This window comes from Leptopilina boulardi, unplaced genomic scaffold (assembly GCF_019393585.1).
Source record: "Leptopilina boulardi isolate dan_hultmark-lab unplaced genomic scaffold, ZJU_Lbou_2.1 LbouV2_213, whole genome shotgun sequence".
In the NCBI taxonomy this organism is placed as follows: Eukaryota; Metazoa; Arthropoda; class Insecta; order Hymenoptera; family Figitidae; genus Leptopilina; species Leptopilina boulardi.
In genome coordinates this window covers 2,923,656-2,936,797 of record NW_026137767.1, presented here as the reverse complement: position 1 = coordinate 2,936,797, position 13,142 = coordinate 2,923,656, and the positions used below count along the sequence as shown (strand labels likewise).

The 13,142-nt window shown below is 26.0% G+C and overlaps 1 protein-coding gene across 5 annotated transcripts in view; it reads right to left on the bottom strand.

Annotated features, from left to right (window-relative positions):
• LOC127278965 (ankyrin-3-like) overlaps positions 1 to 10,959 on the bottom strand; it is a 117,847-nt gene extending 106,888 nt beyond the window's left edge. The window contains exons 1-2 of one of the 5 annotated variants that reach the window (XM_051300958.1): positions 10,671 to 10,959; positions 4,675 to 4,801 (exon numbers count right to left, since the gene is read on the bottom strand). Coding sequence is in view for 4 of the 5 variants with exons in the window: in XM_051300956.1 (XP_051156913.1) it covers positions 10,671 to 10,712 (42 nt within the window). In the remaining variant the exon portion in view is untranslated. Of the gene's footprint in view, positions 1 to 3,202; positions 3,397 to 4,674; positions 4,802 to 10,670 lie in introns of those variants that run through there. The other 4 variants (XM_051300956.1, XM_051300959.1, XM_051300960.1 and 1 more) reach the window with 4 other exon arrangements.
• Positions 10,960 to 13,142: the final 2,183 nt, after the last annotated feature.

The window sequence follows — 13,142 nt, the reverse complement described above, 5'->3', positions numbered from 1 at the left end:
TTAAAAAATATAATAAAGAAACAGAAAGTTGATTTAAAAATCTTTACTTGATATTTTATTTTTATTTTACCCGTTTTATATAATGCATTTTATGAAGGTGTCCATCTTGGTGCCGCTTTTTTCAAATCGAAATTTACAACAATTTGAAAAAATTCTTTAAAAAATGTTTGTTTTCAAATTAAAATTTTTTCTTTATGGCCAAAGGATACCTTATTTATTGTACTTTCATACGGTATGCACCATTTTTATATATCTTAAAACGTTTGGATTCTAGAGCAAAAAATCAAAACTATGTCCATCTTGGGGCCCTCTCCCCTAAAACATGAAAGTTTTCAAAATAAATTTAAAATAATTCATTTAAATGATTTACTTTAATCACTTCATTAATTAACCTTTGAATTCCTATTTTTTAATTAATTTTTTTTAACTTTCATTGTTTATTTAATTAGATTACTAAAAAAATAATTTTTGTATTTGCAATTATTGAATGAAATGAAAGAGATATCTATACTGAAAGATCATTCGTCAAAAGGGATAATAAAGAGAAATTAAATTTAAATAAGAGATTAATTGGAAGTTTTTGAAAAAAATAAATTTAATCACATGTAAAATTTTTTTAAAAGTTTATTTAATTTTTATTATGAGTTTCTATTTTTATCTATTTTAATTATTATTATGATTACTATTTTCGTTTACAAATTTTCACTGAAAATTTTTTTATGATATTTCTGGAATATTACTTTAGAATATTCCTTGAGTCGGACACAGCAATGTTCCTTGAACATTACTGCAACATTTCATTACAATATTTCAAATGCTGCAATATAATAGTAGATTTAAGAATTAATTTTTAATAGTAGAGTAGACTTAAGATGGATTTAGGAAAATTAAAGTAGATTCTAAGAGATTATTAGATAGGTACCTCGTATATAGGACATGAATTTTGACAAATTCTATATTGTTTTTCTACAAATAATTATTCTTCATCTATGCTGAGAGATATTTTTTATTTATAATTAAAATTATAATTAAAGAATTTAGTTGTAACTAAAGTTTATATAAAAAGTATGAAAGTTAAAAAAATATTTTAAATAATTAAAATATTGACTTTATAGTTATTTGAATCAGTTCGCATGAGATTTCTTTTTACTAAAGTACCTATTTAAATTACTTAAAAACGACTCAAACTATAATTTTAAAAAAACATTCAATTTTGTTAAGAGGGTTAATTGTTGGTAAAAGGTTACTAATTAGACTTTTTTATATTCGGATTCTACCTCAAAAAATACTCAACTACTCTCTAAATCTCAATTATTAGTAAAAATTAAAATTAGTTATAACTTATTCCAATTCAAATTTAGAGTTACCAAAATTTCAAGTTCATATCCCCTCACAGCACCAGATATTTAAGGATAACTCTGGGACATTCTCAGGATATCCATTTTCTTGCGGCAGTTTGGATATCCCTAGGATATACTTAGGATATCCTTAAATATCCGGTGCTGTGAGGGTCTCATAAAGAAACGTCTAAATCGTACATTTAGTAAAAAGTGAAAAATTTGGAAAGAAGATTGAAAAATCCATTTCTATTAGAAAAAACGTAAATGATAAAAAGAAAACTAGAAAAGTACTAGTAGACGGGAAATTTTTTAAATAATCCATTGCCGTTGGAACATCTAATTATTATTTCAATATTATTAAATATTTATACTATAATATATAATAATATATCGTGCTATGTGGGTAAAATATCAAATTAATTTAATTTAAAATTTTTGAAAGAACTTTTTGTTATAAAAGATATACAATACTGATAATATTTAATAAATAAAGTATTTATTGACGAATAAATTGAATAATGTGTACTGAAAAATGTGTCTTGCATTTAGTTTAGACAAAATATTTTTAATATAATATTAAATATTATTATTTAATATAAATTATTAACTTTATTAATATAAAGAATATAGATATTTAATATATCTAAAATATTATTAAAAACAAATTTATAATAAATACGCTTTAATCATGAATCAACTTATAATTTTTTATATAAGGATATCGGTCATTGTACCCGTTACCCTAATTTTGACAGACAGAAACAAAAATTTCCTAAATATTTTAGTATATTGCAGTAGATTAGAAAACTACTTATTTATTTATTTCGATTAGTTTTTAAACTAATCTTTAATTCATTTATAAATTTATTAACAAACCAATCTTAATTTATCCCAACCATTCCACTTTAAATGTCAATTCAATAAATAGCACAACATTTTTTTAAAAACCATTTATATTTGTAAATTTACTGAAATAGTTTTCTTTTTACCAAAGATCAGTTTTTAATCCATCATAGAATTAATTTCTCTGTAACCTGACAAATTTTAAATTACAATTATTGCTCAATACTAAGCAATATGTCATAGCCGGACAGTTATTATTAACTACTTAAGTGACGTAAATAAGTTACCTTGATTCTATAATTATTATATTAACACTTGTAGGGGAAAGATTTTAATTTTTATAAATTGAAATATTAAGAGATTAAGCTTTTAGGCAAGAAACACAATAAACAGTTTTAGACGCAGAAAAAATTTTATATGAAAATATTTGTCAAAAAGAAAATTTTTAATTTTAAATCAAAATATGAGTATTTCTTCTAATAATAAGTAATTTTTTATTTAAATTTTTGTTTAAAATATTTAACAGCTACTGAATGAAACAGTGAAATTCAACTTAAAATAAGTAAAATTTTTTCATTTTTAAATTAATTAATGACTTAATTTTTTACTACTTTAGATTTAGAGAGTATGCAATAGGGGGCAAAATTGGTAAAATTAAAATTGCTATTCAAATTTTATTGAAACCAGAGGTATAATGAATATCTAATTTTTTACATCAAACGAAAAAAAAATGTTGTTTCCAATTTACTTTGATACAAAAACTATATTTATTGAACCAATCTTTAGCAAGGGTTTTCACCCTTCATGCTTTTATTTTTCAATCTAAGAAAATAAAATATACCTATATATAGTGAGAAGTAATATACATGCAATACTGTTTATAAGAATTGATCAACAATTGTTATTTTAGTTCACTTCATTCCATTTCAACCCTAATTCGATCGGCGTGGTGATACAGACAACCGGCTAGTTAAGAATATCTGATTTCAAATGTATTAAAAATGAAAAAACTAGCGTACCTGGCTAGTGCTGTCAGTCACCATCTCGACATTTGTCGAGTTTAGTTCCCCAGAGCACAAAACTCACGGAATTCCTTGCAAGATTAATTTTTCCAAGATTTTTTATGAGAAAAATGCTTAAAACACTATATACGAAGCCGGTTTTACGCGACGAACACACAACAGGAGCCGCCCCATAAAGTATTCAAAGCGCAAACTCGAGGGGCAACGATTGCGCAAGAAATGCGAGGGTTGCTTCGTCAGTCATACGAGTCTTTGTCCATAATAGTCGCTTATACAAGTAATCGAAGTAGATTTTGAGATGGTTCAGCAGATCATAAAAAAATAACACTTTAATGAATTTAATATTACTTTTTCTTTATTTTAAAATCATATCGTCTTCACTAAGAGTAATTGAAAAAAATTTCTACGACAAAAAAATATGCCTTCTCACATTATAAAAATTTTTGACGATATATAATTATTTTAATATGCAGATGCAAAAATTCTTCAAATTTAAAAAAATATTTCAATTATTTAAAAATACATTTTTTATTTATATTTAACATTTATATTTTATATTTAATATTTATATAATTTAACGAATTTAAATTTTTTTATGTTGCTGAAATTATAATATATTTAATCACAACATGTTCAATTTCAATAATAAACTTTAGGTCATTCTAAGATAATTTATAACCCTTTGCGTCATCAAAGCCATTTCAGAAGGATTCCTATAGCTGATTACGAATCTGACATCATATTTTCAAAATGTAAAATGGTAGATCCAATATGATAGAAGAATTTTAAAAAATTGCTCAGATTTTTTTGAAACTTGTTACTTCAAGGTTTTTGTGGTCGCTGATTTTGAATCTGTCCTCAGATTTTCGAAATTAAAAATATCGAATCGAATATGTCGGACTTTTTTAAATTCATCAAATTTACTTAAAACTCTTTACTATATTTTATCCGTCATTTTATATTTTTAAAATCTGATATCAAATTCGTAATTAGCGACCCTCAGACCCCAGACAAAAAGTTTCATACAAATTCGAGGAATAAAATATGTCCGCTATTTTGAATTTTGAAAATAAGACTATGATTGAAATCAATACATCCACAAAAAAACATTTTTTAAATATATGGGGCAAAACATTTTTTTTTCAAAAAATAAAAACGCGAAAAAAATATAATAATTAGACTTAATTAAACGGGCTCAAAATATATACCCTCATTTTATGTCTTCTGTGAAACCTATAATTTAAGGCCTCTGAGGAAGCGAAATTGAAAAAAATTTTGTGTTTCTATTTCTAATTGATTGATGTACCTGTTTTTAAATTACGTTTTACATATACATAATTTTTTTTCTTGATTTATAGTGCCTCAATTTTAAGGTTATGTATGTCAAGTTTAAAATCCAATGAACTTTTAAAAAATCTGCCATATTGGATCCGCCATTTTTAATTTTGAAAATCTAATTCAATACTGACCTATCACAATATAAGTTTGCCGTTGATGCAAAAGATTAATATTCTCCCATACAAAGCTATGATGAGTGTACTTCCTGGATAACTGACAATATTACAATCAGAATATCCTGATATTAGTATCGCAAACCTAAAGTAAAATAATAATATTATTGAATTTTTTATATGTATAATTAATTAACAGTAATAATAATTATTATAATTCTTTTTATCAATATATAAGTAGATAGAATTTCTTTTTTGTCCATTGTATTTAATTCTCCAGAGAGGTATCGAAAAAATTAAAGTTGAATTCCTTATTTCTATGACTCTAGAAACTGGAACATAACCTCAGTTAATATTTAATATAAAAATTTTGTTATAACTGTTGTAGATTACTAAAAAAAAGTGTATAAATGAAAAATCCATCTTTTATAATGAATCTCGTAATTGCAAATTATTTGTTTTAGTTAAAGACTGTAAAGTTCAAAAATAAAAAAATTAAGAAAAATATTTGTAAAAGTAATTCAACAACAATTTTTTTTAATAGAAAAACAATTTAGGCAACATAAAATTATCATTTTAATGTTTTCCAATGTTCTAAAGTGTAAAATTATGCTTTAAATAATAAATAAAAAATAATAAAGTGGATTGCATTAAATGAAATTAAAGTATTATTACTTTAATATTAATTTTCGGTATTAAAAAGTTTTCACAAAACCTAGCTAAAATTTTATTCACTGAATGGAATAGAAAAGAATTTAATTTTATGAGAAATGTCTTTTATCTCGAGAATTCAAATGTGTAGACAAAAACGGAATTCAAAAGTATTTACTTTGTAGTAAATAACAATGGAGTGGTGAAATTTTTCAATACATTTTAATGTAAGTCTTCTTACCGGGGAAATACTAACTTTGATGATTATAATTTAATTTTTGTTAAATTGTAAAAAAATTATATAATAGCAATAACTAAATTGTAAGCTACGCAGAGAATCATCCAAATAATACATATATATGTACTTAACCCTATTGAAAATCCCTGTACCAGATCTTGCACAAGCTGTACAAGAAAATGTACGCATGTTCAGCAGCTGAACTTGTACCCGTTCTGGTGAAAACATGTACCTACAAGAAAATGTACAATTTCGGCAACAGAATTTGGAACAAGTTCTTGTATCAGAATACTTGTACAAGATCTTACACAAGAAAATTTTTAGCATGCATAAGTGAAGAGTTTTAATGATTATGAACTATTAAAATCTCAAATTTAAAAAAAATTTAAAATGAACTTGTTCAAGAACATGTACATTTTCTTGTATACAAATATTAAATATATTTTCTTGTTCAAGATTTTGTACAAGTTCTGCTACAAGAACTTATTCCAAATTCTATTGTATATTTTCTTGTACATGTTCTCACCACCCACGTGGAAAGGTTCCTAGGAAAGTGCTCTTGGGAATTTCCGACGGAATTTCCAATAAGCATTCCAGCAGAAATTCTCTGGAGCACTTTCCTAGGAATCTTTCCACGTATGGGTAAAACTGGTTCAGTTTTTCAAGATCTTGTACAGGGATTTTTAATAGGCAATACTTCAACATATATAAACATATATTATAAGAAATATTTTTAAAAAATGTTAGCGGTCAATTTTTAAGACAACATGTATTTTAAAATGTTTATAATAGAATTTAATAAATTATAAATACAAATTAAATATCCAGACAGAATCTCAGGAAAACATATGACAAGTAATCGATATCTGCGCAGAAACACCACGCGCATTCCAACTCCCGAATAAATTGAATACAGTTCAAGAATTTTTCGTGAACATATACAGTATTTGATGAGCTCCATCGAATAACGATCTACGGCACAATTGAAAAGTTTGGTTATGAGCTTTCAAAAAACGTAAATTTTCATTAAATTAATAACAACTGTATGTAATATTACTAATAGAATTAGTAATATAGTTATGTAACTGTGTGATAAATAACAATTTATATATAGTTATTACCAATTTTATGAAAATTTACGTATACGAACAAAAAAGTATTAAAAAAATCCAAAGTGAATCTATTTTTTTTTTATTTTTTGGCTTGGTTTTTTTGGTTTAGATGTTCTGTCCGGTTACCCTATAGCACAATTGGAAAGTTTGGTTATAGGAGCTTTCAAAAAACGGGTATCCGTTTTTAGCTCCTATAACCAAACTTTCCAATTATGCTATAGATCGTTACTCCGTGGAGCTCTTCATTTATAGGAAATAGTTATAATTAGTAACTACTCTCTAAATTTAAATTAGTGAAAATTCGATGATTACTAGCGAATAGTCGCTATTTTAATAAGCCCAGAGTATGCAGCTGGGTATTAGCAAATAGTCACTAATTAAATCAGTGAAATTCTTATTTCGATGATTGTATCAGTCAAACTTCGGCTGGTTTCGTCAGTAAGATTTAGAGAGTAGAAAACCACTTATTAAGTTATAAAGAATTCTTTAATATTTCTATACAATATATTTTAAATTTTTTGTCCCACAAGTTATTTCAGAATCCGTACTCGATTGGCGCTTCTGCAGTTCGATTTTAGAACTGCGTCTGCACATGATCGAGGTACAATATCTGTCCCTCAAAAAATTCATCAGATGTTCCATTAAACTTCTCTCAATGGCACTGTTGCATAGTAAATTTTACATGGGAGTCCATAAGGGGATTCATATGGTTTTTTACACCCATAATCCTATCCGAAATTCCAGTGTGCTTTTATATGGAAATATACATTGGAATCTGGATCGGTGAGACTCTTCGGGGATGGCTTCTCACCGATCAAGTGGATCGTTCGCTCACGGGATTGGTTGACATTTAGTCCCCGCTACGCCTCCCACCTTTCCTCGCCCACAAACTAAGTATAAACAAGTCTCACATATCCAGATTCCAGTGTACATATATCCATTGAATATCCGGATGCTGTAAGGCCCTAGCATATTTTAGATTTCTATAAAAATCTTACCTCAATACATTTAGTATTTTACGAGAAAAGTGACGAAAAAATTAACATTGTAGCGATTACGTTCCCACAGCACAGAAACTTTCCTAAAGATTTCCTAAAGATTTATTTGAAATGTTCGGAATATTTAATTGCAATGTTTAGTGAAAATTGTGTAAAGATTTAAATGTCCCACTTGAATAAATGTTTAACGCGAAACTTTCCTGAACATTTAAATGAAATTTTCGCCTAATTATTATAATTATAATTTCATTTAAATGTTCAGGAAATTTGCGCGTTAAACATTTATTCAAGTGGGACATTTAAATCTTTACACAATTTTCACTAAACATTGCAATTAAATATTCCGAACATTTCAAATAAATCTTTAGGAAAGTTTCGGTGCTGTGGGGGCGTGACTTGACAACCACATGATGTTATGACCTTATCAAAAAAGTGTATTTTTTAAACTAATTTTGTCATTTTAAAATACTTCTTTTTGAAGGAATTCAAGTAATTTAGATTATAGTTACGTTTAATAAAATTCATAAAAAATTTTAAATAAAGGTCGTTTATTCTAAATAATGGAAAGTAGTTTTATTTTCAATCAAATTTAAGCATTATTAATTAAAATTAATATTTTTAATAACTTTGAAAGAAATCATTCTTTTATTTCATAAAAATTAATAAAATATTCCTTGCTTTCACTGCCTATTTAATATTATAAATTAAATAAAATTATTTCTTTTATAGAGTAAGTGCATAATTTACGGCGAGTGCATCAATTACTGCGCGTTTATAAAAAATACCTATTATTACTATTATATTTAATATAACTGTTGCAAAATGATTAAAAAAATTATTTTAATCTTTCTTTGATACAATTACTAATAAATTAATAAGATGCACATTTAAACAATTATTAATTTAATTATTAGAAATCAAATTTTTTCCCTCGCCGTAATTGAAACATAATAGTTCCATTGGCTTCAATTACAGTAGGCAAGCATTAATCAAAAAATCAAATATGCTAGAATTATGTGCTAAATTTGTGCATAATTAAAAAATTTTGTGCTCATCAAGAAATAATTTTTTTTTTTACTTTTAAGGATGAGGTGCTAGCAAGACGTAGTAAAATAACAGCAATCAAAAAAACTACAACACCAAAATTTTGTGCTCTTTATGTGCTTTTCAATGACAACAAAAACACCAACCCTAAAAAAACTTTACAATAAAATTTAGATTTTGATCCATTTGAGTAAAAAAAATTGTCAAAGTACATAATATTTACTCAAATTTCCTAACTTCTTTCTCAAAAAACACCCTCTTTCTAAAATTCAACTCTAAACTCATAAAAATTTGATTTTCATTCTTTTGAATAAATAATATTGTCAACCAACATAACATTTACACAAATTTCGTATTCTCAAATTTTGTGCTCCTAACCACTTACTCAAAAACAACCCCCAATTCTAATATTGAACTCTAAACTCATAAAAACTAAAATTTCATTCTTTTGAGTAAATAATAGTGTAAACCAACATAACATTTACTTAAATTTCGTATTCTCAATTTTGTGCTTCTAACCTCTTACTCAAAAACTACCTCCATTTCTAATATTAAACTCTAAACACATAAAAAATAGAATTTCATTCATTTGAGTGAATAATAGTGTGAATATTATTTGAGTGAATAATATTCCCGCCGAAGAATCAAAATCACGATTTTATGTGTTTAGAGTTCAATATTAGAAATGGGGGAGGTTTTTTAGTAAGAGGTTAGGAGCACAAAATTTGAGAATACGAAATTTAAGTAAATGTTATATGTTGGTTTACACTATTATTTACACAAAAGAATGAAATTCTATTTTTTATGAGTTTACTGTGCAAGATTAGAAATGAGGGTGGTTTTTCAGTAAGAGGTTAGAAGCACAAAATTCGGGAACATGAAATTTGAGTCAACATTAGGTTGGTTGACACTATTATTCACTGAAAAGAATGAAATTCTAATTTGTATGTGTTTAGAGTTCAATATTAGAAATGGGGGTGGTTTTTGAGTAAGAGGTTAGGAGCACAAAATTTGTGTAAATGTTATGTTGGTTGACAATATTATTTACTGAAAAGAATGAAAATCAAATTTTTGAGTTTAGAGTTCAATATTAGAATTGGGGGTGGTTTTTGAGTAAGAGGTTAGGAGCACAAAATTTGAGAATACGAAATTTGTGTAAATGTTATGTTGGTTGACAATATTATTTATTCAAAAGAATGAAAATCAAATTTTATTGTAACGTTTTTTTTAAGGTTGGTGTTTCTGTTGTTATTGAAAAACACATAAAGAGCACAAAATTTTGGCATTGTAGTTTTTTTGATTGCTGTTATTTTACTATAGGTGAGGTGCTAGCTTACGTCTTTCTAGCACCTCATCCTTAAAAATAAAAAAAAATTTCTTGATGAGCACAAAATTTTCTAATTAGGCACAAAATTAGCACATAATTCTAGCATATTTGATTTTTTGATTAATGCTTGTGGAGGTGCTAGCTGGACGGACGTAATTACGGTATTAGTTTTAATTTGTCATATTTGTTTAAATAATCAATATTTATAAAGTTAAAATTCTTTTGTAATATCTAAATAACATAACCTTTTAGTTTAATAAGTCTTAAATTGACTTTATACAATAGAAATGTCGAATTTTCTATTTCAAAGATGTTTTGACTCGAATCGCGCCGTAATTAGTACATTTACCCTATTTATTTATTTTAATTTAATATCAATATTTTTAAGCTTATGGTGTAAATATATATATATATATATATTTATTATTATAAAGAAAATACAATGAGGATGTAAAATAAAATAAAACAATATTTAATGTAATTTCTAATAGAAACGATGAAGTTGATTTATATTAAAAACACAGCAGAAAGGAATACATATTTTGTTTCATTACACTAAAATTCTAATGTTAATGATGCGAAAAGAATGTTAAATATAATATGAAAGTTAAAAGAATTATATTTTTTTAAAATTAAAATTGTACCTCCAATTTTAAGATCGATGGAAAAGAGAGTTTTGTGGACATTTCTGAATAATAAAATATGTATTACATTCGATAGACGTGTGAACTCATTCATGTTTTGGTAACTGTATGACCTATACTGAAGACGTTGCTCCACGTATATTTATAGTTTTTTGTAATAGCTCTTCTGTCTTGTTTCTGTACTGACTTAGTATTAAATTCCTTTAAGTCCGTTATTGTTTATGAAAATTAAAAAGTAGAATTTTAGAATATTATTAATTTGTTCAGCTTGAATAATAATTCTCTTTTATAATTCACCTCACAATTAAACACATTAAAAAACGGGACTTTAATTAGTTTCTATTAGTCAGCGTAATATTACATCGTATATTATTTATTATTAAATTGTGTTTTAGAACTTTTAGGTCAAATTAAATTATTTTAATGATATTCAACACTAAAATAATAAATCACACAGGAATAAATTAACTTTTGTGAAAAACACATACATAACAGATTAATAGAAATTAAATTTAGTAAAGTTGACAACAAAAAAGATAAAGTAGAATATAGGTTTCAAATCTAAAAAAGTCTCTTGAAGGTGTTGTAAAGTTTTTATAAGGGTTTATACATTTAAATAATTTTTATAATATAAATATGAAAAATTTGTTTGATTGCAAAAATAATGTGTGACAATATTTCTAGTAATACATACTCTATATTCTCTTTGGTGGGCAATAAGATTGTGGCTGAACGATATGAGCTAAAAAGTCATCTACTTTTCTTCTTTTTGAAGTTTTATGTGTTGTTTCAAAATTAAAAAAATCATTTTGATCTCTTTCAGAGCTTGAATCACTAATAAATGAAATATTTTTTTCTTTGTCTTTAGGTGAAGTAATCTGCTTTTGCACTTTTATAGGTTCAACAAAATTTTTTGAACTAATTAACTTTCTGTACGAATCACATAAAACCTGTCAAGTTTTTAGCAAACTTTTCCTATCTTTTTTAGCGGCATAATCTACTAGCGGCAACCATCTACTATGCACACAGAGAAAAGATTTCTTTGATTTAAAGAAACCAGTTTCTTTGACTTGTTTTCTTTCACTGAAAATAAAATTTTCTTTGAAACAAAAAAAGCTTCTTTTATTTAAAGAAAATTTCTTTGAATGAAAGAAATTTGTGCATTAAATTGAAGAAATTCTAACATTAGTATAGGGTCAAAGAAACATTTATTTGAATTAAATAACAAATTGTTTTGAAACGAAGATAATGTTTTTTTAATCAAAGATAATTTGTTTGAAACAAATAAATTTTCTTTGTATCGAAGAAAAATTTGTCAAAGTAATTGATTTCTTTGAATCAAAGAAATCTTTTTTCTCGGTGTGGTTAATCTAAAATTAACTATCAGCACGAACCTAAATTTTGTAACCTCTTTTAATTGGTTTAGCGACTTAATAATATTTCATAGTTTCCTACCTTTATATTTTACAATTGACACATCTACCGATTGATTTTGATTTGCACAAGAACATGTAGGGGAATAGTGTCAGGGTTGGACACTTGTCAGGGTTGGACACTTGGCTTTTTTTAAATAAGAACACTAGCGCCACCTGTGTGCGTACGTGACGAATCTTCTAGTAGTATAACCTAACTTTTTGTGGCATTACATTTTTGGAGAATCAAAAGTAGCGTCTCTTGTGACTTCGGTGCAATCGAAGAGACAAAAAAAGTTTTGTTTGACTTGTGAATAAACCTAAAAAATGTGTAAAAAAAGCAAGAATTCGACAAGATAAGCTTATTGAATGTATTGTGGGGTACATAATTTAAGAAGAAAAAAAGTGAAAAATCGAATCGCGACACATGTCTAGTTATGGTTAGCACAATTCGAAAATGATGCTTCTAGTTAGGGTTGGACACCCATATTAATTATGAATTTGACACAATTTATAAATAAATTTTATTTTATTGATATTTCAGTGCAAAATTGTGCCAAAGATATTAGAAAAATAATACTTAAATTGTATAAATTTTGTTCATCATTTCATTGAGTTATTTGGAACAATAAAGCGTTATTTTTTATAATTTGAGTTCATTCCTTTTTTAAACCCATGAAGCTTTACAATTTGTAAACAATAAGTAAAGATAAACATGAAAAAATAAGAATAAAAAACATTACAAATGTTATTTTACGTTTTTACCAATAATGCGTTTCGATTTTCAAAAAGTGTCCAACCCTGACTGAAAAGTCCAACCCTGACTAGATTTTTTTTTTAAATGTTTATAACTTTTTTAATTTTGGACCAATCAATTTACGGTCCACAGCAAAAGTGTTCCTCTTTTGTAGATCTTTCCACCCATATACCACAATTGACTGAATTTATCTAAACAAAATATTTATAAACAAAAAACCAAAACTGTGTCCAACCCTGACACTATTCCCCTACATTTTCTTGTATATATTTCATTCTTAATTTACTGAATATGTTATTAGAA